This window comes from Leucopleurus acutus, assembly GCF_964270905.1.
Source record: "Leucopleurus acutus genome assembly, chromosome: 7".
Taxonomy (NCBI): domain Eukaryota; kingdom Metazoa; phylum Chordata; class Mammalia; order Artiodactyla; family Delphinidae; genus Leucopleurus; species Leucopleurus acutus.
This window is the reverse complement of record NC_139150.1, coordinates 20,661,618-20,685,084: the sequence shown is the minus strand read 5'-3', so window position 1 is coordinate 20,685,084 and position 23,467 is coordinate 20,661,618. Positions and strand designations below refer to the sequence as shown.

The window sequence follows — 23,467 nt, the reverse complement described above, 5'->3', positions numbered from 1 at the left end:
AACAAACAGAAAGACACCGTGCAAGTAAAGCATGGGATCTCGAGGCCCTGTTTGGGGTTATCTTGGGAAGCATCTCAGGTACATTTGGGAAAAGGGGCCCCTTTTCCCACTGTAGTTGCGGGGAGGTCTCATCCCCCATCCTGCACATGCTAGTCTGAGGTTGTAACAGCTGCTCACAGCCTTCCACGGTGGGACACAGTGCTGGGCCAGGTGCAAGTTGGGGGGGCTTTTGTCTGCCACCGACTCACTGTAGACCCTGGGAAGTCCTATCCCCTCTCTGGGTGGCCACGTCTGGCCTTTTGGCCCCTGGATTGCTGCAAGAATCCAGGTTAACAGCGACAGCCTTTGCAAACAGAGAGAAAGTGATTGCAGGGGGACTTGCTCCATGTTTACCCAGGAGGAATCAGGCTGATCTAAATGCCTGAGGTGATCGGTGAAAGGGAGTCACAGCCCAGACATGAGCAAAGGAGAGGGCTGAAAGGTAGGGTGCCCTCCAGGGATCTGTCTCCCACCTGCCTGTCCTCTGTTTAAGCTTTCCTAAGACTTCACAACTCAAGACCAGGGCTTCCTAAAGAAGCGCTCATCTTTTTTTAACCCCCTCTAAACAGGTTGTATGTTTATTTGTATGATTGGTGGTCTCTCTACCCCTGGTCCATGATTTTAGGAGGCAGGGCCACACTGGGGTCTGCTATCATTGTTCCGACTGCAAGGTCTCTTGACCTCTCAGTTGCTCCTTCCCCAAGCTGGGGCATGGCCCTCTGTCCTGTCTGTCGCCATTCCCTCCAGGGCCTTCCCCTGGTGATCCAGAGGCCCCTTGCTTCAGGCTCCCTCTTCTAGGCTGAGGTATTCTGTGGGTTGGGGAAGGGAACCCCGCTTTACCTCATGCTGCTCCACAAATTACTTTCTAACTTCTCCCACAAACCACCCCAAACCTGCCACACTCTCATGGAGGCTGCCTCTGTTTCTGCAACTTCCTTCCTCTGAAGCAATGAAGCACAGAACGTGTGCCTGCTGGGGTTCATTCACTCATTCAATGATTGTTAATGGACAGTCTGTGTTGTGACATGAACTATTTACGGGACTGGGAGTGCCTTCTTGAATAAAAACACAGAAATCTCTGTTTTCCTTGAACTTGCATATGAGTGCAGAGAAAGGAAGAATAAATAACAAAATTAAACAGGATGCTACACAGTGATGCATACCATGGAAAAAAAACAAAGGAGAGTAAGCAGGGTGAAGGATACAAGAAGGATTGTAGTTTTAAATCAGGTGGTCAGGGTAGACTTCACTAAGAGTGACATTTGGGAAAGAAAAGGGAAACTGCAGGGAGAAAAACATACATTAAAAACACTTTGGTGGGCTTCCCTGGTGGCGCAGTGGTTGAGAGTCTGCCTGCTAATGCAGGGGACACGGGTTCGAGCCCTGGTCTGGGAGGATCTCACATGCCGCAGAACAACTAGGCCCGTGAGCCACAACTACTGAGCCTGCGCGCCAGGAGCCTGTGCTCCGCAACAAGAGAGGCCGCGATAGTGAGAGGCCCGCGCACCGCGATGAAGAGTGGCCCCCACTCGCCGCAACTAGAGAAAGCCCTCACACAGAAACGAAGACCCAACACAGCCAAAACTTAATTAATTAATTAATAAACTCCTACCCCCAACATCTTCTAAAAAAACAAACATTTTGGTGATTCTCTGTCCCAGAATAAGTTCCTCACTTTACACATGGCCTTCAGGTTGTCAGTGGCCTGGCTCCTGCTTTTCCCAACCTCACAAAGTCCATGCCACACACACACACACACACACACACACACACACACACACACACTCTGTCTCTACACTCTGATCAACCTCTGATGTGCATACTCTCCCTGTGCCGCACACACCAGATGCATAATGCTGTGTTACGTATTATGTATGTATTATACATTATGCTACTCAGAGCATAAATATAAAACAGTAGGTTTGGAACTTCCCTGGTGGTCCAGTGGTTAGGGCTCCGTGCTTCCAATGTAGGGGGTGCGGGTTCGATCCCTGGTCGGGGAGCTAGGGATGCCACACGGCACAGCCACCCCGCAAAAAAATTAATAAAATAAAATAAAACAAAGTAAAATAAAATACTAGAGGTTTGTGGAAGAACAGGGGAGGTTAGCTGAATGGAGCTACATGGAAAACATGCTAAAATCCTAGCCATAGAGTGTTCAACCCCAAACTCAAGCTCACTTATAACTGCAGATCATCAGCATGTGAAGGGGCAGTTAGAGGTCATCCATTCCAGAGAGGCCCAGAGAGGGAGAGCGGTGCCCATGGGGTCACACAGCCTTATCTGTGCATCAAGGTCAGATATTCTGCAGAAGTAATATTTTGTGCATGTAGGCTTTTCATGAGAACTCAAGTTCCTCTACTGAGCCTCAAAAGGAGAAATGACTAGTTGGATTTCCCCTCCACCAACTGACACGCATGAGCTGAGCACCCAATTTAAAGGGCCCCTGGCTGATCTCTGTGGCACCCGAGGCAGCACCATCTTTTCTGGCTGAGGATTCTGTTCTGTCCCAGGGCTCTGGGTGTGCACTGGAAAGACAAGGGCAGACTCTGTTGCTCCTCGGGAGGAGGGGAGTCTACAGGTTGTCAAGTACGGAATATGGAAAGAATCTCTTGCCATGGACCAAGGCTTGGCCATCTGTGGTATTATCTTATGAGCTGGGATTCTGTTCCCTGCCTGGGAGGCAGAGGAGGGGAGTCTCTGGTGGCTCAGAAAGAAAAGGGGCACTTCAGAACTTTAGGACTGCTAGAATCGTAACACACCCGAGGAAGTGAGAACGAAGTGTGAAGGTCATCAGATTGTAACAAAGCCAACAAAAATAGTAAATGAATAAAGCTGTGTTGAAAATCCTTTGATGGGGTTTGGGGGAGTGGGGGAGTGCATGGGTGCCTGCCAGTGTGAAGGTCAAGTCTTCTTATTTCTGTTGCCCAGGTAAGACCCAGAGAGGTGAGAAATTACACCCAAATCACCAAGCCCTTGGAGTCCAGATGCTTCAAGAATACCTCTTCTCCCCATTGCTTTCTCCATGGCGCCACAGCAGCGGCCCTCCCTCCCAGACCTCCTCACAGTGCTGGCCCTGTACTCTTTCCCCGAGGCTGCCCCAATCCCCGATTTCCCTCAACCCTCACTGTCTTTCAGATTGAGGCCCTTAGAAGCTGTGTGACCTTGAGCAAGTGGCTTGACCTTTGAAGTGGCTTCCTCTCTTAGTGTTGTTGAACCCAAGTTCGTGTGCCTGACGCACAGTGAGGCCAAAGAAACCAAAACGTCGGCGTTTGGAGCAGACATAAGTTTATTGCAGGGCCGAGCAAGAAGAACAGGGCAACTCACGCTCAAAAGACCCAAAATCCCCGATGGGCTTCAGGGAAGCATTTTTAAAGGCAGGGTGAGGGAGGGGCATCGCAGGGTGTGTGATCAGCTGGTGCACAATTCTCTGATTGGTTGATGGTGAGGTAACAGGTTGGTGTCACAGGGGTCAACGTTATTAATCCTCAGGCTCCAGTGGGTCTGGGGGTTCCACGCTCATGATCATCTAGTAGTCAACTTCTTCTGTTAGTTGGGGTAAAACAGCTCAGGAAATTTGCAGAAGATACTGTTATCTAGGTACTTCAGGGAGGAATTAAAAAGATTCTGTGACTGCCACATGGCTGATTTACTGTTTAAATTCTTGCCTGTTTCTCCTGGCCCAACTGCTATTTTTGTCACTACATGTTCACCCTTTCAATCACTAATTCTTGAGTCAGGGGAGGCTTAGGAGACTAAAGCTTTTCTACCAAGAAGAGGCAGACAGAGGACATGCTGGGAGGGGTATGTCCCTGGAAGGCCCCATAGGGTCCTACTCAGTTACAACAGAACAGAAATATTTGCTGCTAACGATGACAATGGCTATCATTTTTTGAGCGAGCTCCCACTGCCAGGTTCTATGCTGATAATTTAACACACAAGACTTCATTTAAGCCTTACAATACCTCTGTGACATAGATTCTACTATTCTTTCCATTTTACTGACTGACCAGGAAACTAAGGCTCAAAATATAAAGCCATTTGCTGGAGGTCCCATAGCCAGTTCTTGCTGGCTCAGGATTTGAACTGAGGTCACACTCCAGGTTCAAGGTCTGCTAGTAAGGTTCAAGGTCTCTGGAAAGGTTTCTCTAAGAAGCCACTTTCCTCACAGAAGGACTGGCAAAGAGTTCTTCTAAATATATTTAGGATACTAAATATATTTTAAATTAAATACTGTTAAAAGTCCCTCATCCCCTATAAAACTTCCCCAAAAAACTGAATGGGTGAAATGGACAAACAATACAGAAAAGTAGAAATGCCAATAAGAAAAAAGTTTCCCATCCTAGTAATCAAAGCAATACAAATTAAATTTACAACTGTGTATTGCTTTTCACTTATCAGATTGGAAAAGAAAAAAAAAGAAGAATGGCTACATTAAAAGCCTAGGGCATAATTTCTTTAATTTACTTCTAATTTGTTTCTATTAAGTCCATAGGATGGACTCTTCAATATATAACTCAACATGTGTTAAGCTTCGTACGGTTTATTATAACAAGCAATAAATCTTTTTATGATAATTGCGAAGTCAAGTGCAGAACAGAAAGGGGCCAAACAGAAGGCAGGAGGGAGTCCGCTGTGCTGGCGGCTCTGGCCCAGCGACCCGCTTGGCTTGGGACCTGGGGCTCGGCAGGGGGTCCGGCACGTGGGTGCGCCCGAGGACGCGCTGAGTGGGGCGCGCCGTGGGGACCACAACTCCCAGGCGCCCGCGCGCGCCTCGCCCCGACCACGTGACTGCGCGGCCTCTGCTGCGATCCCGGCGGCTGCAGGCGGGACTTGGAGCCCGGAGACCCGAGCGAGCAGACGCGGCCCCGGGGCCTGGCGGCCCAGCCTGCTTACCATGGCGGTGAGTCCGGGCGCCGCCGAGAGGAGCGGACGCGGGGTGGGCGCTGGGGCGGGGTCCCAGGAGCAGCCGACCTCTGGCATCCCGAGGTGCCCGCCGCCCCTGGCCGAGGGCCGGTGAGGGGGTGTGTTGGCAGCCTTGTCAACCGCGGGAACAGGGCTGGGGGCACGCGAGAGGCAGCGCCGGCCGCGTCTTTGGGGTTTCCTTTTTATTTGTCCCTCCTACTGGGAGTCAGTCTGGCTCGACGAGCAGTCATTACGCGCAGCTATGGGGCAGCTGAGGGTCGGGGCGCGGTGGGTGAAGACGGAGTTGAGGGTCCCCAGCTCTGGGCGCAGTGACTTGGGAGAGATTCTGGGAAGGCTCCCACGAAGAGGGAATGCCCGAAGCATTTCAGCCTGAGGCCGGGCGCGCACACACCCCCGGGCAGGTTCCCTGTCTTGGCAAGTTCGTGGTCTGATTCTTTTGGGGAAAAAAAAACCAGAGCCAGCTACTTTCCATCTTCCCTACACTTGGGTTAGAAATAGCGTTTCAGATAAACTAGTTTTCTTGGTAGAGTTCACCTGGGCTGGAGAGAATGACAGCTTGCAAACCTCTTTGGTCTTTGAATAAATCATATACGAAATTTTCTTCATCCCATGAAGAATGTCGAAGAATTGAAGATTCAGGAAGCCAATGCACGTCATTTAGTCAAACGCACACACCCACCTCCTGCCGGTCCTCTAAAAGGGGAGACGGATGGGAAGAGCTTATGTGAAAAGTTACCCAGGGACTTCCCTGGTGGTCCAGTGGTTGAGACTCTGCGCTTCCAATGCGGAGGACGTGGGTTCCGTCCCTGGCCGAGGAACTTAGATCCCACATGCCACTCTGCGAGGCCAAATAATTAAAAAAAAAAAAATCCCCAGTCAGAGGCAGGACAGCGACCTTAATCTTCCTCTAAACTCTTCGGGTTATAACTGAGGGCAAAAGTGTAAGTAACCCCAAATGAGAAAATAAAGAAGAAAGCAAGTCCCATGATTGCTCTCTTCTTCACCACAGCCCCTCCCTAGCAGGGTGGGGCCCTGAACAAGGAGCAGATAACTCAGCTACTGGAGGCCCGGATTTATCCTAAGCAGTGAAACAGAATGAGAGGCCCGCCCCTTGCATATCTGACCACGGGACTATTTAACTGAAAACTGCAGCTCCAAGTCAGGGTGTGCTGATTTGAATCTTTGTCTGCTGTGAAAAGGCAAGAGAGGTGAGTCTTTGTCCCTCCCTGGCTCCTTACTCCCCAGTGGGGTGGACACTCTGTATGGACACTTTCAGCTTGGAAATACTGGACTGTCCATCTTCCCCTAGCTGCCTCCTGCTTCAGAAGATGTCCTAGCCACCTGCCTCACTGGATGGGTTAGGTGTCCCCCAGGGGTCTTCATCTCCAGTACCCCAGCTGGCTCCCCTGTGCCTCTCCCCCTTGCTGAATACATACACCCCGTTGTAATATCTGTTCACTCCCTCTCCCCTAACAGATGCTAGCTCCTTGGGGGCCAAGGACTTGTCTCATTTATCTCTCTATCTCCAGCACCTGCATCCCCAGCACAGCAATGCTTACTGATTGAATTAATTGTACTGTTTGGTGGGTGTTCAGGTCTATTGCAAAAACTGTTTGGGGCCCCAGAGATAGCTGGCTCAGGCCCAAGGATGACAGAAGGAACCCAGTTATGGAACCTCGCTGATTAATTAGCCACAGGGGACATTCCAGTCATGCCAACTGCTTTATCCCATGAACTCAGAGAAGGGGTAGGCGCCTTTAGGCGCCACACCTCCCTCCACCCCACCTGCAGAGATGGTGCCAGAGGCTGCTGAAATTGAATGAGCGCGCCTCCAGTATAAATGGAATTTCACAGGATTATTCACACCCGTTTGTTTCTGCATATTAATCTTCTGTGAACATCTTGCCACCTCAACTGATATTCTCTTGGAACTCTTAACACGGCATGTCCCTGGGTAGTAGGACTCAAAATGAGTCTTACTTTCTTTTTGGTATTGTTTCAGCTTTCTACATTGAGCCAGTATCACTTTCATACTAGGGAGATAAAAAGCTACTTTTATTTTAAAATTATTCAACATGATTTTTAAAAGACTGCCTAGGTTTCCATTTTCGTCTTCTGAGGTCTCGGACAAATCCATTCCCCTATTGGGACTCCTTTTCCCCATCTGCAAATGAGAAGGGGTTAGAAAGGGACTAGAATTGGACTAGATCAATGTTTTCCACACTGAATTTCAGCAGAGCTCCCATGTCTCTCCCCTCTTCACCCAGAGCCCTGCGTTTTATATAGTGGAGTTACAAGGAAGATTTTATTTGCTGGTGTCCCGTGGAAAAAAAGTGAAAACCAGGGGACTAAAAATTCTCTGAGAAAATAATTAAGTCCTGGAGATGTAATGTAACACCATGGTGACTAGTTAATAATACTGTGTATTTGAAAGTTGCTGAGAGTAGATCTTCAAAGTTTTCATCACAAGAAAGAAAAATTGTAACTGTCTTGATGGATGTTAACTAGACTTCTTGTGGTGATCATTTTGCAATATATACATATATCGAATCATGTTGTACATCTGAAACTAATATGTTATTTGTCAATTATATCTCAATTAAAAAAAAAAACAACTTTCTGAGGACACTTCTGGCTCTGGCGTTTGAGGATTCTAATATTTGGCCATTGTCTTTGAAGGCAAAGGCTTCCACCAGCTGACCCCAACTCAGCCAGGATCTCCTCAGCTGGGTGAGCACTGACAGTGTTTCTAGAGCTGCTTCTGCTGGCTGAGGTCTTACGTTGTGACAAGAGGGAAACTTCTGTTCCTTGAGAGGGTGAACTGATTGATCTCTCTGGCTTTAACCTTGCCAAACATAGTCATTAAGCCTGGTACGGGCATTTAGAATCACCATTCAGTTCCCATCTTGTTCTCCTTTCTTGGTCATTGAGAGGCAGCATAGATGGATAGGGCTTTGGATCTAACTAGGCTCGAGTTTGAATCCCAGTTCTGCCAACTTGTTCGCTTTGTGACCTTCAGCAAATTACTTAACTTTTCAGAGCCTGGTTCCCCGTTTTCCTTCCTGTAAGCTGGATCTAATTGGCCCTGTCACACAGAAGACTGGTGAAATGAGATAATATATGAAAAGCCCTTGATGCCACCCTGAACACAGGGTGGACCAGCTGCTTTTCGAGAAGAGCCTTCAGACAGATGCTGTGCACGCATTGCTTCTACCTTCGTTCTTTCTATAAGACTGTGCGTTCATCAAGGGCAGAGACATTAACCTTTGTCCATAATGTTGGGCACACAATTGGGCTCAGCAAATGGTTAGTGAATTTCAAGCCAACAGGTGGGCGGTACAGACTGAAGACAGCTGTCCCTGGGCCCTTTCATGATAAACACTGCTGGAGCAGAACAGCTGGGGCCCAGGGGGTAAGAAGAGGTAGTCATTCCTCAGTCTGGTGCTTCTCCCATTGGCTTTGGAGGGCACAGGGGAGTCATCTCAGCATGACCTGAGAGCACTGTGACCCAATTGGCCCAGTGAGGATGGGCAACTCCCCACCAACACCTTACTTCTACCTGGAACAGGGCCAGCTCAACTATAGCTGTACTGCTGACCCACTGTGGGACCCTGGGCAAGTCCCTGCCTTGTCTGGCCTCATTTGGCCCTGATGACCCCTAATGGCCCTTCCAGCACTTAAGTCCAGTGACCTCATTTTCCTGGGCCTTTACAAGAGGTTGCTGGAGAGCATTAGGGAACACAGTTTCCACTGCCCTAAGCCCCCTGTGATGCAGTCCCTTCTCTTTCAGATGCATTTCATCTTCTCAGATGAGGTAGTGCTTCTCTTTGATTTCTGGAGTGTCCACAGTCCTGCAGGTAAGAATTGAGAAGCCTTGTACCTCCAGGCAGTGGGAACCTGGGTTCTCGTTATTGTTATTCTTGGTGGACATTTTAGCGATCCTGACTCCTCTTGCATAAACATTGAGCGGGAACTTTGCATTTATAATTCCATTTGGAACCACTGCCCTTCAGATTGCAAAGGGCTCTGTTATCTCACTGATGCTCACAAAGGCCCAGAGAGAGGCTAGGAGGTGCAGCTTTCCCCTCTATTACAGGGGAGGGGACTGAAGCCCAGAGAGGGGAAGAGACTCGTCCAGGGTCACACAGAGTAAGTAAGCATCAGAGCCAGAACTAGATCAAAGCCTCTTGTTACCTCTTAGCACCTCCCTTATACAGGGTTCACTGTCCAGCATCAGATCAGAAGCCCAGAGCAGCTGCTGCAGCCGTTGACCTCAGATGAGAAGAGTATTCCTTTAACTTGAAAAGGCAGAGTCGGGCACTAATTCATGATGGAGTTATATTTCCACTTAAGTACTTGCATTTAAAAAATAGACTGGTGAGATGAGAGCTTTCACTCCCATGATCCAGTTATCTCTGTTAGGAGCCCATATCTCCCATTTGCCCATTCTCTCCAATCCTTCTAGCTCTTTCTAGCTCTTTCTACTTTCTCCTCCTATATACCTTTAGACCCGATTCATATTTGTGTTCTTCCACGTGTCACCATTTTTACTTTCTGGTTTTATAATCTCTGCTGGCAACCTATGGATGGAAATTGCATTGATCACAATATTCAATACACATCAGCCACCTACCAGGATCTCTAAAACCTGGGAATGGACTATGAAAGGCATTGTAACATTAGTAGAAGGAACACAGGCATTAGAAACGGAGTAGGATATGTTATTTCCTAGCTGAGTAGCTTTATTCAGTTACTTAGTGCATTGAAGTCTGTTACTACATCTGTTAATAGAAATAATACATGTTTCTCAAAAGTTATTTTGAAATAGTACATGTGATTTTGTTAACTATAGCTTGCTAGGCAGATTGTAAAATACAAGTGACTACAAGAGGACTGTTCTTACATCAGTGATGATAGTGGCAAAGGCAAAGATTATGAATAATCCAGTTCTACACAGCTGAGGTCCATTTAAAACAATTTTAAGGACTGCAGTGTTTTGGAAGTGTCAATTCTTAGTTCTTAATTTATTCATTCAATAAATTTTGTTGAGTACCTTCAAAAAAATAAAATAAAAATAGACTGGAAGCAGCCCAAATGTCCATCATTGCAGGTACTGATCAAATAAACTATGGCCCTCCCTACAATGTGTTACCACTCCAGTAATCTACTGTGGGGTAGACCTAGTGGCTTAAAACAACAGCAGTCATTTTATTCTTTCTCAAGGTTCTGAGTTGACTGGGCTCAGCTAAGCAGGCCTCACTCAAAGTCTCTCATGCAGGTATAATCAGACAGTGGCTGGAACTGGAGTCATCTTGAAGACTTACTCTCGTGTCTACTGATTGGTGCTGGTTGTAAGCTGGGACTCTCAGCAGGTGTTGTTAGCTGAGGTCCTTGTGGCAGGGCGGCTAGGTTCCAAGAGTGAATGAGTGTCCCAAGAGAAAAAGGTGGGGGGGGGGGGAAGAAAAGAAAGAGAACAAGGTAAAAAAAACAAAAAAACCCCACAAAAACTCATGCCTAGTTTTTAAGACCTAGCCTTGGAAATCAGAGAACATCACTTCCACCTTTACTGCTTGAGGCAGTCACAGAGGTCTTCTCAGGCTAAAGGGGAGGGAACGTGGACCACAGCACTTGATGGCGGGAGTGTTGACATTGTAAGATGAACATGTGGGGTGAGATACAGTGAGGTAGCCATCTTTGGAGAATCTAATCTATCACAGATGTTACGAAGCCAGAGAATAAGGTAGATCTGTGTGAACTAAGGGGAACTCGTGCACGATGTACAGTTGGATGACAATGTCAGATGCTGAAGAGTATGCACAGATAGGGTGCTGTCATTTAGACAGAGGTTTATATATACATTGAGTATCCCTGGAAAGCTATATACACAGAGGCTGCTTTAGACAGGGGCATTGGAGTTTTGGGAGACTAGGCTGGGAAGAATACTTACTTTTCACTGTATACCCTTTTGTACTGTTTGAATTTGTACCATGTGCATGCAATTACCTGTAATTTTATATTTCAAAAACCTGCATCTTTTGCAGATGATTTCCTCCTGGAGGCCCCCCAGAATACTATAGCTGGACCACTTAGTATCCCTCCACTTGTAAAAGAGAAGTAGCAATTAGCAGTTAATTTTACACAGCAGTTCTAGTAAGCACTTAATGTTTTCTGTAAAATAGCTGGTTTCTTCCCACTATTACAAAAGTAGTAGGGAAATTCGGTGAACAGAAAATAAAAAACTGTATCCTAATTTGCTGAGATAATTATGACTCCTTCATCGTATCTCCTTCCTTCCAGACTTTTCTGTATATGCACACGTAAACAGGAACTTGCTATACATGCTTCTTCCTTAACAAGAAGTCAGCACAGAGACTTGGGCTGCCTGCTGGGGCGCAGCTGGAGCAGTGGGGCACAGATGGCTTCTCCCCCCACCAAGCCCCTCACCATGCTCCCGCCGATCCCCCCCCACCCCCGGCACCGGCCCCCAGCTTTGCCGGGCAGCTTCTCTTCGTGATCTCAAAGCAACACTCCAGTAGGCCACCCCCATCAAGAAAGGGCTGGAGGGGGAAAGCAACAGGAAGTTCTGAGCCCAGCAAGGGTGGGGAAGAAGATGAGAGAGGGAGGGAGAAGGAATGGATTCACAGTGGCTGGGGGAGGTACCCTTTTGCCTCCTGTGCCAGTTCCCCGGGGAAGCTGCCAGAAGAGGAGCAGTGCTTGCCTGGCTGGGCCTCTGTAACCCAGCCTCCTTTGACAGGCGTGGCCCTTTCGGTGTTGGTCGTCTTGCTCCTGGCTGTGTTGTATGAAGGCATCAAGGTTGGCAAAGCCAGGCTGCTCCACCAGGCCCTGACAAGCCTGTCCATCTCCACCAGCCAGCAGCTCATTGAAGAGACAGACCAGAATTCTACAAGCTCAGACTCCCCCCACGTCAGCAGAACCCGCCTCAGGTAACAGGCTCGGGACGGCGGGGGTTGGGAGGGGGGAAGGCAGAGTCCTCACATTCACCCTGAGAGCTAGCCTGGGCCCACAGGGCACTTAGCCCCACTTCCCAGAAAGGAAATTGAGGCCCAGGGAAGGACCAGGACTTGCTGAAGTGCTTACGGTTAGTAAGTAGTGACGTGAGCTAGAGCCCAGGTCTCCTAATGCCCAGGCTGGAGCTCTCTGAACAGCCACGTGGGAGGCTCCAATCTTCAGGACTCTGGTGCAGGCCTCAGTCTAGCAACAGGGGTGTCCACCCAGCCCTCCCCCAAATCTCAGCAGGCTTCCTTAGGTCACTAAGGCTTCCAAACCCAAGATGGGACCTGTGGCTGTCCCCCCCACAAATAAGAATTGCTGTCAGCAACGTATCCAGCTTGGTGGTGGAGGCGGGGGTGGCCTCTCTCTCCTTTCTTCCCTTCCTGTTCTGATAGGACAGCCACTTAGGATCCCCCTTCTGCCCTCTCTGCAGCTCCAGCTGTGCTTAACGGGCCTGCCTGTTTCTTACATGAGTGCCTCAAATAGTCACAACCCCTCTGCAAGGGACGTATTTTCTTACCTGTTTTACTGATGAGGAAATTTAAGTTCAAATAGGTTAAGACATTTGTGCTAAGCCACAGTTAGTAAGTGGCAGAGCTAGGAATTAATCTGTCAACAAAGTCCATGCTCTTTCCATTGTAATACTGCCTCTCACAGTAGATTCAGGAAAAAAAAAATCTGCCTTACTGATGATTTTGTATTATCCTTTGTCAGATGTGACAGATTACAAAGCTCATTTTTCCTTTTTGCCCTGGATACCAGGAAGCTCAGAGCTAAATGTGGTGGAGAAGTGATTATCCTAAACTCCTTGCACAGGTCCCTCTTCCCCTCTCAGTCACTGTTTTCTGATATGTCTCTTTAAAAAGAAATCTCTCCTGGGTTGAGCATACAAATTATAAATAAGCTAGTCCTGTAACTCAGCTGCTCTTTCTACTCCCTGACACCAACTCCCAGCTTCCAGCTCATTACCAACATTGACTTGGCTCTCCTTTTTATCCAGGTGGTTCTTGTGTCACTTCGGCCAGTCTCTACTTCATGTCGCTCAGGTGGTCATCGGCTACTTCATGATGCTGGCTGTTATGTCCTACAACACCTGGATTTTCTTCGGCGTGGTCCTGGGCTCAGGTGTGGGCTACTACCTAGCCTATCCACTTCTCAGCATGACTTAGCTGGTGACAGCTGTGCAGGCTCTGGGGGCTGGAGAGAGCTGGGGCCCCTCCTTCCAGACATTGAACTTCCAGCCCCACATCTCCTTTTTCTTCTGTTGGCTGTTCTCACGGCATCCCCAGCTCCTGGAAACTTTCAGCTGAAGCCAGCACTTGCTCCCTGGAGTTGAGGCCACTGTAGCTCCTCAGCCAGGCTGCAGAGGGCCCAAGCATAGTGTTTCTGTGCCTTAAGAAGGGTGCTGTGACCAGAGGGTGGACGGAGAGACCAGAACCCGGGGGGCAGGTTTCATGATGATGGCAGCATCTGCAGGACCTGTTTCCCTTTCTTGGGGGGAGAGTGACAGCAGACTAAAGGCAGAAAAGCAGGACTGTCAGCAAGGCTTTGACCTATCCTCCAAATAGAGTGAGCTCCTCCCATCAGACAGCACTGCCTGCAGGAAGATGGTACTTTAATGGCTTTAGGTGTCAGGGAGCTGCTCTTCATGGCCTTAATTCCCCCCTCTTATCCTGATCCCCCTTCTATGCAAAACCAAGAACTGCACTGAATAATATTCAATACAAATGTTCTTTATTTATTACTTACTGCTCACCCATAATGATCTGGTAGGGAAACATGATTCATCCATTTAAAATACTGAGTAAGCCACAGGGGGTACTGACTGAAGATGCAATAAAGCAGTCAAACCAAAGCAGTGCACTAGTAGAGTTAGGTGGGGCTCTTCAGATATGTGAACCTTTTCACTTTCAAGAAAAGGAAAGAACAGACCCAGGGAGAGAAAATCACTGCTGTATACTGTAATGTCTGTATTCAAGTACCTCGTGGGCTAGAAAAAAGATCGTCTGAAGCTTTGAGAATTTAAAAAGAAATATATTTTAATAAATATATATTTTTAAATAGTCTGTGACTGTTTTTCTGTTTCTCCTCATTCACACAGCAAGCTCATGTAACCCTGATAACAACTGCAGGAGCTGAGTGGGGCCAGTTGCCTGGTAGTGCTGGCAGTAGGGCTGTCCAAAGACTGAGTCTGTCTGTCTGCTAAGAGGACAACTCTGTGCTCAGCGAAACCCAGCCCTGAAACACCATTCCCTCAGGCAGACACCCCCAATGCCAGCCTAGTCAACAAACCATTCTTTTGTGCATGTAACAGACATTGATGGTGAACCTGCTATGAGAAAAATGTCACATGGACTATAAATGCCCGTGTCAGCACAATTATTAGCACCTTCTCTCCCTGAGGGCAGAAGCAAAAATATATCAAAACCACTTTTAAAAATTTACAGTAAGAAATAGCTGTAACAAAGTATAGCACGTGATGCCTTCAGTATTGATCAGTCAGTGCATTCTCCCCACATAAGCAGAGTTAGAAAGCTGCTCAGCGTCACAACAAGTATAAGATTTCTTGTCTTGCTGATGGAGGCTCTGGCATCCACTCATGTGTCCTGACCAGCTAAGGCTCCACCCCTGCCCTCGGGCACTGCTGAGATAAGACTCTTCATAGGTGGGTGACCAGCAACCTCTTCAGTTTGAGTCTCTCTTTTTTTTTTTTAAATAAATTTATTTATTTATTTTTGGCTGCGTTGGGTCTTTGTTGCTGTGTGCTGGCTTTCTCTAGTTGCGGCGGCTTCTCTTGTTGCAGAGCACAGGCTCTAGGCATGCGGGCTTCAGTAGTTGCACACGCACTTAGTTGCTCCGCGGCATGTGGGATCTTCCTGGACCAGGGCTCAAACCCACGTTCCCTGCGTTGGCAGGCAGAGTCTTAACAACTGCGCCACCAGGGAAGTCCCTGATAGTCTCTTTAAATGTGGTAATACATCTGAGGCTTTCACAGCGTGAAGGGCTTTTTAAAAAAAATCTGTGCTCTAGAGAAATGGACTATATGGCCAAGTTAAGTAGGCACAGTCAACGTTCTTCAGAGCCAAATCACAAAAGGTGGTATTTTCTCTACTTGGTTTTTTTTTTAATTTAACAAACACCTATATAGTGCGTATTATGTGCCAGGCAGTGTTCTAAGCACTTTACAATATTAACTCATTTAATCCCCACAATAAGGTAGAAACTACTTCTGTCCTTGTCTTACAGATGAGGAAGCTTAGGCACACAGAAGTTAAATAAAGTCACCCAGCTAATAAGTGGCAGAGCTAGGATGCAGAGCCAGGCAGCCTGGGCTGGAGTCTGTTCATCAACTCAGATGAGGGTTGAGGCTGAGCGTGTATTTCTGACAAACATCACTGCCCTCCTCCCTCAGTCCAAGATGAATGCTGCTGGGGTGGCCAAGAGCCCTGGCTCCGGAATCCAATGACCAGGATTTGAATTCTTGTCCTGCTGCTTACTAGCTATGTAACTTTGGACAGGTTACTTTACCTCTCTAAGCCTCAGTCTCTCTATAAAACAAGGACAACAGTGTCTCCTGCAAGGGTTGCTGGGGGTGAGACAGTCTGGGTAAAGTACTCCACAACAGTGCCTATTTGTTGAACAACAAAGTTTAGTAAATGGTAGGTTTTACTGCCTCCCAGGCCCACAAATGGGAGACACACTCAAAGCTGTCATCAAAAAGGATGATGTCAGGTCAGATGGAGTGGAATTCAGGTTCCTATCTTATAAACATTTTAAATCAGGGAACATTTTTATTAAAATTATTCTACTTTTTGGGCTTCCCTGTGGTGCAGTGGTTGAGAGTCTGCCTGCCGATGCAGGGGACACGGGTTCGTGCCCCGGTCCGGGAAGATCCCACATGCCGCAGAGCGGCTGGGCCCGTGAGCCATGGCCGCTGAGCCTGTGCATCCAGAGCCTGTGCTCCGCAATGGGAGAGGCCACAGCGGTGAGAGGCCCGCGTACTGCAAAAAAAACAAAAACAAACAAAAATTATTCTACTTTTTGAAGACCTGCTGCATGGTCTTTAGAAAATCCTGGAATAAGTAAAATGACCACAGATATTTTCTCAGTATTCCCTACATTAGTCCTGGGCCTAAACTCAGAGGGAATGGAAGGTGCTCTCAAAGTGAAGACTCAATCTCTCAGGTGCCATCATGGATGACAAGAGAACACAGGGACGCTCCCACCTTCTCTGCATGGCTTCCTAGGGTGTAGGACTACACCTGCAGGAGCCAGTGGATGACAGGACTGGTCCTCAGACAACCCTGCTGCCCTGAGCCTTAAAGTAGCTGGGATGAGCTGGGATAGCAGAGTGGTGACCTTCTTTGAAAGCCTAAAAGTTCCAGGGTTAAGTACCAAAGGGAACATGTCACAATGCTTTCATGCACGTTAACCAACCCAGATCTGTTACAGCTCCTACCCTTAGATTCCCAGAGAGCACAGACTGCCCTCAGAACCAAATTCGATTTCACCCTGAGTCAAGTTTCATTGCAAACATTTATTTTAGTTTTGTTAATTTCAAATATTCATTGACCTCTTATATCAGCTTTAAGGCAGAGAAAAGATATATGTCCCAGGACTGCAGGCAAGGATGTTAACTGAACCGGGTTTAGATGGTATACTCCACCCTCGGTTCTACCAGGGAGACCTAACCCCAGGTGACAGTCTTGTTGCTGGGACACAGTTGAGTACTGAGAGGCAGATCAGTCTGAGAGTTCAGAGAATAAAAAGCTTGGGAGTGGGCAGGACTCTTGTAGGGACTGGCTGAAGGGGAGCCCCCCAGCCCTTCTTCCATGGGGGACTCTGAGGCAGGACCATGGCGGGCTGCTGACAACCCCAGCGTTCTGAAGACAGGTTCACACTCTGCTTCACCTGGCCAGGCGGGAGCTCAGAAATCAGCTAACTCAGATATCTGAACTACTGTCCTCAGGATGCTCACCTTCACCTCACCCTGTGGCTCGTCTAGACCCAGGGTTGGATGTGCAAAATCATGCTTAGGGAAAGGTTGGTAGAGAAACCTTTGCACCAGTTTCCTGGGTCTTCATCCCAGCCAGTCAATGTCCTCGTCATCATCATCATCTCCAAAAAGGGGTGTTGGGGGCGGGCGTCCCTTCATGCTCTGACAAAAGAGGAAAGAGCAGTCAGTCCTCACTTGTCCCTGCACCACCAGATGGACTTCCCGCCTGGGCAAGGTGAAGTGACCAGCATCTGTTCCCGGCTCCAGGTTGGAAGGGAGGTTGCTGGTTAGGGTTTTACTGAAAGGACTAACCCTGAGGCCAGCAAACCCTAGGCTTCCAGAAAAGCTGAGACAAGCAGTCAGAGAAGGGAGGCAATCTTTCAACACAGAGACAAGAAGACCAACTTTGTTTGGCTAATTTTGTCATTTATTTGAGAAACGTGTACTGATTGGACAGGTTTCCTCTCATGTGGTAACTTACACATTTCGTGTCAGAAAGGAAGGGTCGAAGGGCAAAGTGGGAGTAGGATGAAGGAACAGAGACGCAGAGCAGCCCTCAGGGAAGAGGATGCAGGAGGATGAAGGGAAGCAGGGAAGAATACAATCACATTTGAAAGAATGACGCTGTGGCCTGAGGCGGTCTGTCTGGCTCTGGACGCGGCCCCACCATCTGAGGGAGAGTCGAGTTCAGAGGCTTGGCCACATGACCAAGTGGAGAATCCCAAGATGAAGAAACCCCAGGAACCCAGGGCCACAGCCTCCTAGCCCTAGTCTCCCTCCCTCCCTCACACCCTCCAATCAGGTAGGAGGATAAGGGGGATTAACGGGCCTCCGAGGAAACTCTCCTCTCTTCTCATGACTTGAGCCCCTGGCCTTCTTCTTCCGGATTGGCAGGGAACAGGTCCCATGGGGGCAGCGGGGATTGACGCTGGAGAAGGCACACTGAGTGTCCTCTACTAAGGTACCTTCTGCTCTGGTGGCCTTCCCTTTGGATGGTCCCGTGAAGACTGATCATGGGCCAGAGCAGTTCCCGAGAAGTGAGGCTACGCTATCAGGGCTTAACCCATTTTCTGCCCAGGGATGTTGTGACAAAACAAGGCAGCGGATTGGAAAGCAGGCTGATGAAGCAGAAAATGCTTAGAAACAGGTGGTCTGAGTAGGAGCCTGGGGTTGTCGTCCTAGCTCTGCCATTAACTCACTCTTGGCTTTAGGTAAATCATCCTTCTGAACCTCAGTCTGTTTGTGAATGAGGATGCCAGACAAGAAGATCATCAAAGTCCTTTCCAATTCTAAAATACAATCCCTTAGCAGAGCTGAGGAAACCTGAGGCTTCAGCACTCTAGTACAGGACGAAGCAGCCCGACTTTCTTTACTTAAAGTAGAAACCACTGCTGCATGAATGGAGACTGTGGTCCTTTGTCAAGAATAAAGTGGTATCTGACCATCCCCACCGTGCTTACAGAGCTGCCCCCTCCCAACCCCAAGCCTGCTCCCACAGGGCCCTGAGCACAGAGCCCAGGGAGAGGGCCAGCAACAGACTCCATTCCTCTTCTCACAGCCAGCAGGGAAGGGCCCCCAGGGAGCAGTGTGAGGACTTGGCAGCGCCTGGGACTTCCTTACCACCTCGTCTTCATCCTCCTCCTCAGCCTGTGCTTTGGGCCTGGGAACTTTCAGAGTTGTTCCTTTAAACAGTTCATCCTCTTCATCCTCAGAGAGACTGAAAGAAAAATCGGGAAAATCAAGTCATAGGAAAATGTTGTTTCTGCTCCAGGCCACAATGCCCACAGGCTCTGGGTTAAGAATCCAACAGAATCCTGGGGTAATCACCCAGGAATTCCTCCCTCTCCACACTGGCCTCCCAGCACTCTTGACTCCCTCCATAACCTACAGAGCGATTTTTTTTTTTTTTATAATTTTTAAAATAGATTTATTTATTTATATTTATTATTTATTTTTGGCTGCAGTGGGTTTTCGCTGCTGCACGCAGGCTTCTCATTGGGGTGGCTTCTCTTGCTGCAGAGCACAGGCTTTAGGCGTGTGGGCTTCAGTAGTTGTGGCATGCGGGCTCAGTGGTTGTGGCTCTCGGGCTTAGTTGCTCCGTGGCATGTGGGATCTTCCTGGACCAGGGCTCAAAACTGTCCCCTGCACTGGCAGGTGGATTCTTAACCACTGCACCACCAGGGAAGTCTCCAGAGCGATCTTTTAAAGCCGGTAAATCAGACCATGGCACCCTTCTGCTTAAACCCCTTTAATAGCTTTTCACTGCACTTGAAGTCCAGACTTCCAACAGTGACAACAAAATCTCACATGACTTGGCTCCTATTGAGTTTTCCAACCTCAGCATAACACCACTCTCCTCCCACTCACTGTGCCTTCTTCCTTGATTGTCATGTCCCTCCTACCGCAGGGCCTTGCACGTGCTGTTCTTGCTTTCTGCAAATGCTTCTTCCCACTCTTGGCAGGGAAGGCTTCTATCCATCCTTCAGGTCTCAGCTTAAATGTTACCTTCTCAGAATCCTTCCCTAATCACTCCACCTAAAGTAGAATAATTCCTTCTAATCACTCTATCTAAAGTAGAATAAGCCCCTCTTACCACTCTGTCTAATGCAGAATAACTCTCCCTTTATTCTCTATTAGACACCCTGTTTGTTTCTTTTTATGAAGCATTTGTCATGCATTTATAACATACAGTTGACCCTTGAAGAATACAGGTTTGAACTGCGCAGGCCCACTTATATGTAGACTTTTTTCAATGAATATGTACTAAAGTACTACACGACCCACAGCTGGCTGAATCTGGGGATGAGCCAACTGTAAAGGTACACACACAGGGTCAGCACCCTTAACCCCTGCGCTGTTCGAGCTCAACTGTGTAAGAGTCTGTCTGTCTTTCCACCAGACTGTAAGCTCCTCAGCTCAGGAACTCTGCCTTGCCACCCACACTACCACAGTGCCTGCCACAGAGCCTATTACGAATACATGCACGCATGCATGCATGCATGAATGAATGAATGAATGAATGAGTAAGCAAATCGGCCAGCCAGGCTCTGAGGATGAGTCACCAGCCCTGGAAAAACCAGAGACAACCTCCACACGCAGCCGCCTTGTTCCTGAAACTCTGCCCAGGGGACACACCTGGGATGCTGAGAACGATGTTCGTATGCAGGCACTGCTCCTACGGCCGCAGACGCTGCCTCTGTGCCGTGCGGCTCCTGGGAGGGAGCAGTGGAGCTAGTGCCATCCTCGTCTTTCTGGAGCTCTGGAGCCTGAGGCTCTCCTCCTGGACTTTCAGGCCCCACAGCCAGCGGGTCCACCTTCTCGGGGTCTGAAGTCAGGGGCAGTCTCGTGGAGCTTTCTTGCTCCCCGACACAGGCATCTCCCAATGGGCTGGCTGCCAGCGCCTCCTCACCCGCAGAGTCCACAGTCACAGGGCCTGGAGGCGCAGGGGGAATTGAAGTTGGGGGCCCCAGAGCTCTTCGGGAGGGGAGGCAAGCCGGTTCTTTTATCTCTGAGCACGCCTCTGCTTCCGAGGGCTCCCCTTCCCTTCTCTGTGCATCAGCCTGGGGAGTGGGGAGGGCCTGAGGAGGCAGCGGGGCAGCTTCCTGGACCACCTGCTCTGATGGCACCACGGGGGGCTCCCGCCTCTCCCTGTTCAAGGGTGCCTGAGACTGTCCGGAAGCACTCTGAGGTCGCTCCTCTTCTTCTTCCTCTTCCTCTTCTTCATTGCTGCTCTCTCCCTTCTCTCGCTCATGTTGGTTTAACAGCCGAAGAGTCACCATCTGTTCAAAAGCCAAGAAAGAGGAGAGGATCACTGACTGGAAACAGAGGCACTCCCAGGCACTCCTAGCTCTCCTATTAACACAACTGGTCATGTAGTTCAAGTGACTTTGTTTTTCAGTTAGTTTTTTTCAGTTCAAATGACTTTGTTTCCTCCTCTCAAGGAGGCTGTCCATATCTGTGCAGGTAAGTCATTCCAGGCATCCTAGTTACTGATGAACAGCCTTGAATCATTTTTTTACGCAGGATCCCTTAGACGGTACTTGAGCAACAAGATACCCATCTCAATGAAACAATCGAGAGCCAGCTGTACCTTGATAGTGTTCATGATGGTCCCCAGAATGGTCCTGCCATTGTAAGACTCCTCCAGCTCAAACTCTCCCCGCAAGGACTGAAACACCTGGTTCATGATCTTCTTGACCTGAGTGACGACATGAGGAGAGAAAAACAGTATCAAAATGTACACTGCCAAAATCAAGCGACTAAGGGATGCATGTAACTTCCAGAGAGAGGTTTGGAAGGCTAAAATGAAGCCCTCTTAGAACTCTACAGTGGGACACAGCTGGTCAATGACTGAGACACCTAAGGCTGTCACTGTGGAGGGGACAATGTTCAATAATGAGCAGCACTTGAGAGGAGGGCTATGAAGGATGGGTATGCCCAAGACTGCTCAAAGACCACTCACTGATGCTTTCCTCCCACCGTGGCCACCACTAGAGCTGTCATGGGCTATGAGGATTAGTGGCTAGAAGATGCTGGGCACACTTCCCACTCCTCTCCTGTGATTTAGAAACATTTCCCTTATCTGTCAAAGCCTCAGGATAAGGCCCTTTGGGGGTTGCCACCAAAGAGATAGATTCAATGGGTTAACTGTGACTTAAGTCAGATAAGTGGGAGATCGATAAAGTTAGGAAAAAAGCTAACAACACAACAAACTAACAGAAGTTCTTTCTGAACGCCTGATGTGTACATTCAATCCCGACATGACATGGCTCACTTCTCCGAAATCGGCAGCTCACCTTCTCTGAGGGGTCAGCAGCAGCAGCAGCAGCTTCAACCCCAGACATCTGGGACTTGCTCTCCAGGTCCTTGATGTGCTGTGCATTTTGCTCTGTCAGGGCTGTGACTTGGGCCTGGAGGGCTAAACACTGCAAAACAGACTGTGGCTGTGGCCTTGGAACCTGGACTTCCAGGTGAAGGTCAGGAAACCCAGGAGGAGGAGAACCATCCTAAGCTTCAAGTGTCAATCTCACTTCGTTCGGTCTGCTGACATCCACACCCTCCGCCCCCACCCAGGCCTGCTGACTCAGGGCACTCCACTTCCTCATCACTCAATCTCAACTCACAACTTCATCTCCTCCTTACCAACAAGGTCACTTGCCTTGTTCCTCATCAGGTCAAGAATAAAATAAAAAGGCGGGGCGGGGGTGGGGCAGGGTTTGATAACCCTAGTCACACAGACATATGAACAGTGGATGTTAGAAGCAACCTATTCACCTACAAGATTGCCTTCCTCTTTTCAACTGGGTACTTTAAGAAACTGACCTCCAGATATGAGGACTTTGGCGCTAAGCCATCCCTCTCTCTCTCTCATTTTTATGCCAGATGATCCCACCACACCTGTGCTCCAGCCCACCTCAGGGCCTCTGCCCAGAGCCTCTGCCGCTGCCCCCAGCCTTCCCCACCTCACCGAAGCTCCTTGTCCTTCTTGGCTGTGCTCCCCTAGGCACTTCCTCTTCTGGGTCTCACAGCATTTAATCCTTATCTCTGTTCCTCGGTCTCCCTTCCTTGATTGTGAGATTCTTGAGGAGAGTTCCTTTCCCTAACACAGTGTCTGGAACCCAACTGGCACTCAATAAATATTTGCTTAATAAATGAAGGATCAGATTATAATGGAAAACATGGGCCAGATCATGAGTGCTGCTTTTTCTAGGTCACTGACCTGTCATCCCAAATGAGTATGTGAAAGATTACTGATAAACTGGAGAGCTGAGCAAGTATGATTCCGTTTTCAAGCTATTAACATCTTTCAGGTACAAAAGGATCTGCAAGACTTGAACAACCTGTTTGCCTCAAATTAACCAGGCTGTCTAAGTCCAGGGAAAACACCCACCTTCTCCTCAAGATGGAGCAGCTCCTGCTGCCTGGCATCTCTCTGTGCACACGCCTCCTGGTACTGCTGCAGGTGTTCATTCTTGGCAGAGGCCAACAGATGTTCACACTTGGCTTCCCACTGGGTCTGCAGCTCAGCCTGTACTAGAGACAGCTGCCAAGAGAAAGTAATACCCGTATGCTGGGGGGTCCAGTCGCAGCTAAGGAAGCCCATCTTCAACAAGGCAAAAAGAGTAAGCTAAGAGCCCAGATTTAGCAAGGAAACAACGGTTTGGAAGACCTTGGCTGCTAGGACTCTAAAAGGTACTCCAACCAGGTAAAGGTGTGACTGTCTAGACACGTCCCAGGAAGGCAGGGCCCTAGTATGATCATACTTTTCAGGATCCAGGCCCTTAAACTTTATGGGTTCAGAAGAAACTTATTTTTGTCCAAATTCCCATAGGTGATCAAAGTGAGGGCACCAATTCACTCTAATTAAAGAACATGCAAACATGAATTTAGGAACTTACCAAAAGAAAGGCTGCTGTCAAACGGACTAGAGATCCAGCTGTGTACTGCCACTATCCCTGGTTTCCCTGCCTAATTACCTAAATAAGTCCCTTCTTT

General features: G+C 48.6%; 2 protein-coding genes across 6 annotated transcripts in view; one reads left to right on the top strand and one right to left on the bottom strand.

Moving 5' to 3' along the window:
• The first annotated feature begins 4,877 nt into the window (after positions 1–4,877).
• SLC31A2 (solute carrier family 31 member 2) lies at positions 4,878–14,023 on the top strand. Of its 2 annotated transcripts, XM_082842443.1 has the most exons (5): positions 4,878–4,942; positions 5,975–6,173; positions 8,756–8,822; positions 11,720–11,909; positions 12,977–14,023. In XM_082842443.1, exons 3-5 carry the CDS (start codon positions 8,756–8,758, stop codon positions 13,143–13,145), a joined length of 426 nt encoding a protein of 141 aa, XP_082698569.1. In that variant the 5' UTR covers positions 4,878–4,942; positions 5,975–6,173; the 3' UTR covers positions 13,146–14,023. The 2 variants fall into 2 exon arrangements, with proteins under 2 accessions (XP_082698569.1, XP_082698568.1); XM_082842442.1 differs by lacking the exon at positions 5,975–6,173 and having other exon boundaries at positions 4,883–4,942.
• A 2,489-nt stretch (positions 14,024–16,512) lies between these two features.
• Positions 16,513–23,467, bottom strand: part of FKBP15 (FKBP prolyl isomerase family member 15) — a gene marked incomplete at its 3' end in the record, with an annotated part of 54,396 nt that continues 47,441 nt past the window's right edge. For 2 of the 4 annotated variants that reach the window (XM_082842962.1, XM_082842963.1), the window contains exons 23-27: positions 22,863–23,015; positions 21,769–21,897; positions 21,063–21,170; positions 20,108–20,751; positions 18,392–18,689 (exon numbers count right to left, since the gene is read on the bottom strand). In XM_082842962.1, coding sequence (XP_082699088.1) covers positions 18,392–18,689; positions 20,108–20,751; positions 21,063–21,170; positions 21,769–21,897; positions 22,863–23,015 — 1,332 coding nt within the window. Of the gene's footprint in view, positions 17,135–17,549; positions 17,643–18,391; positions 18,690–20,107; positions 20,752–21,062; positions 21,171–21,768; positions 21,898–22,862; positions 23,016–23,467 lie in introns of those variants that run through there. The other 2 variants (XM_082842964.1, XM_082842965.1) reach the window with 2 other exon arrangements.

Excerpts from the sequence above, each read along its gene's own strand:
- SLC31A2 (XM_082842442.1), top strand. Across the intron at positions 8,823-11,719 it reads GAGTGTCCACAGTCCTGCAG|GCGTGGCCCTTTCGGTGTTG; the intron begins GTAAGAATTGAG and ends CTCCTTTGACAG. Across the intron at positions 11,910-12,976 it reads GTCAGCAGAACCCGCCTCAG|GTGGTTCTTGTGTCACTTCG; the intron begins GTAACAGGCTCG and ends CTTTTTATCCAG.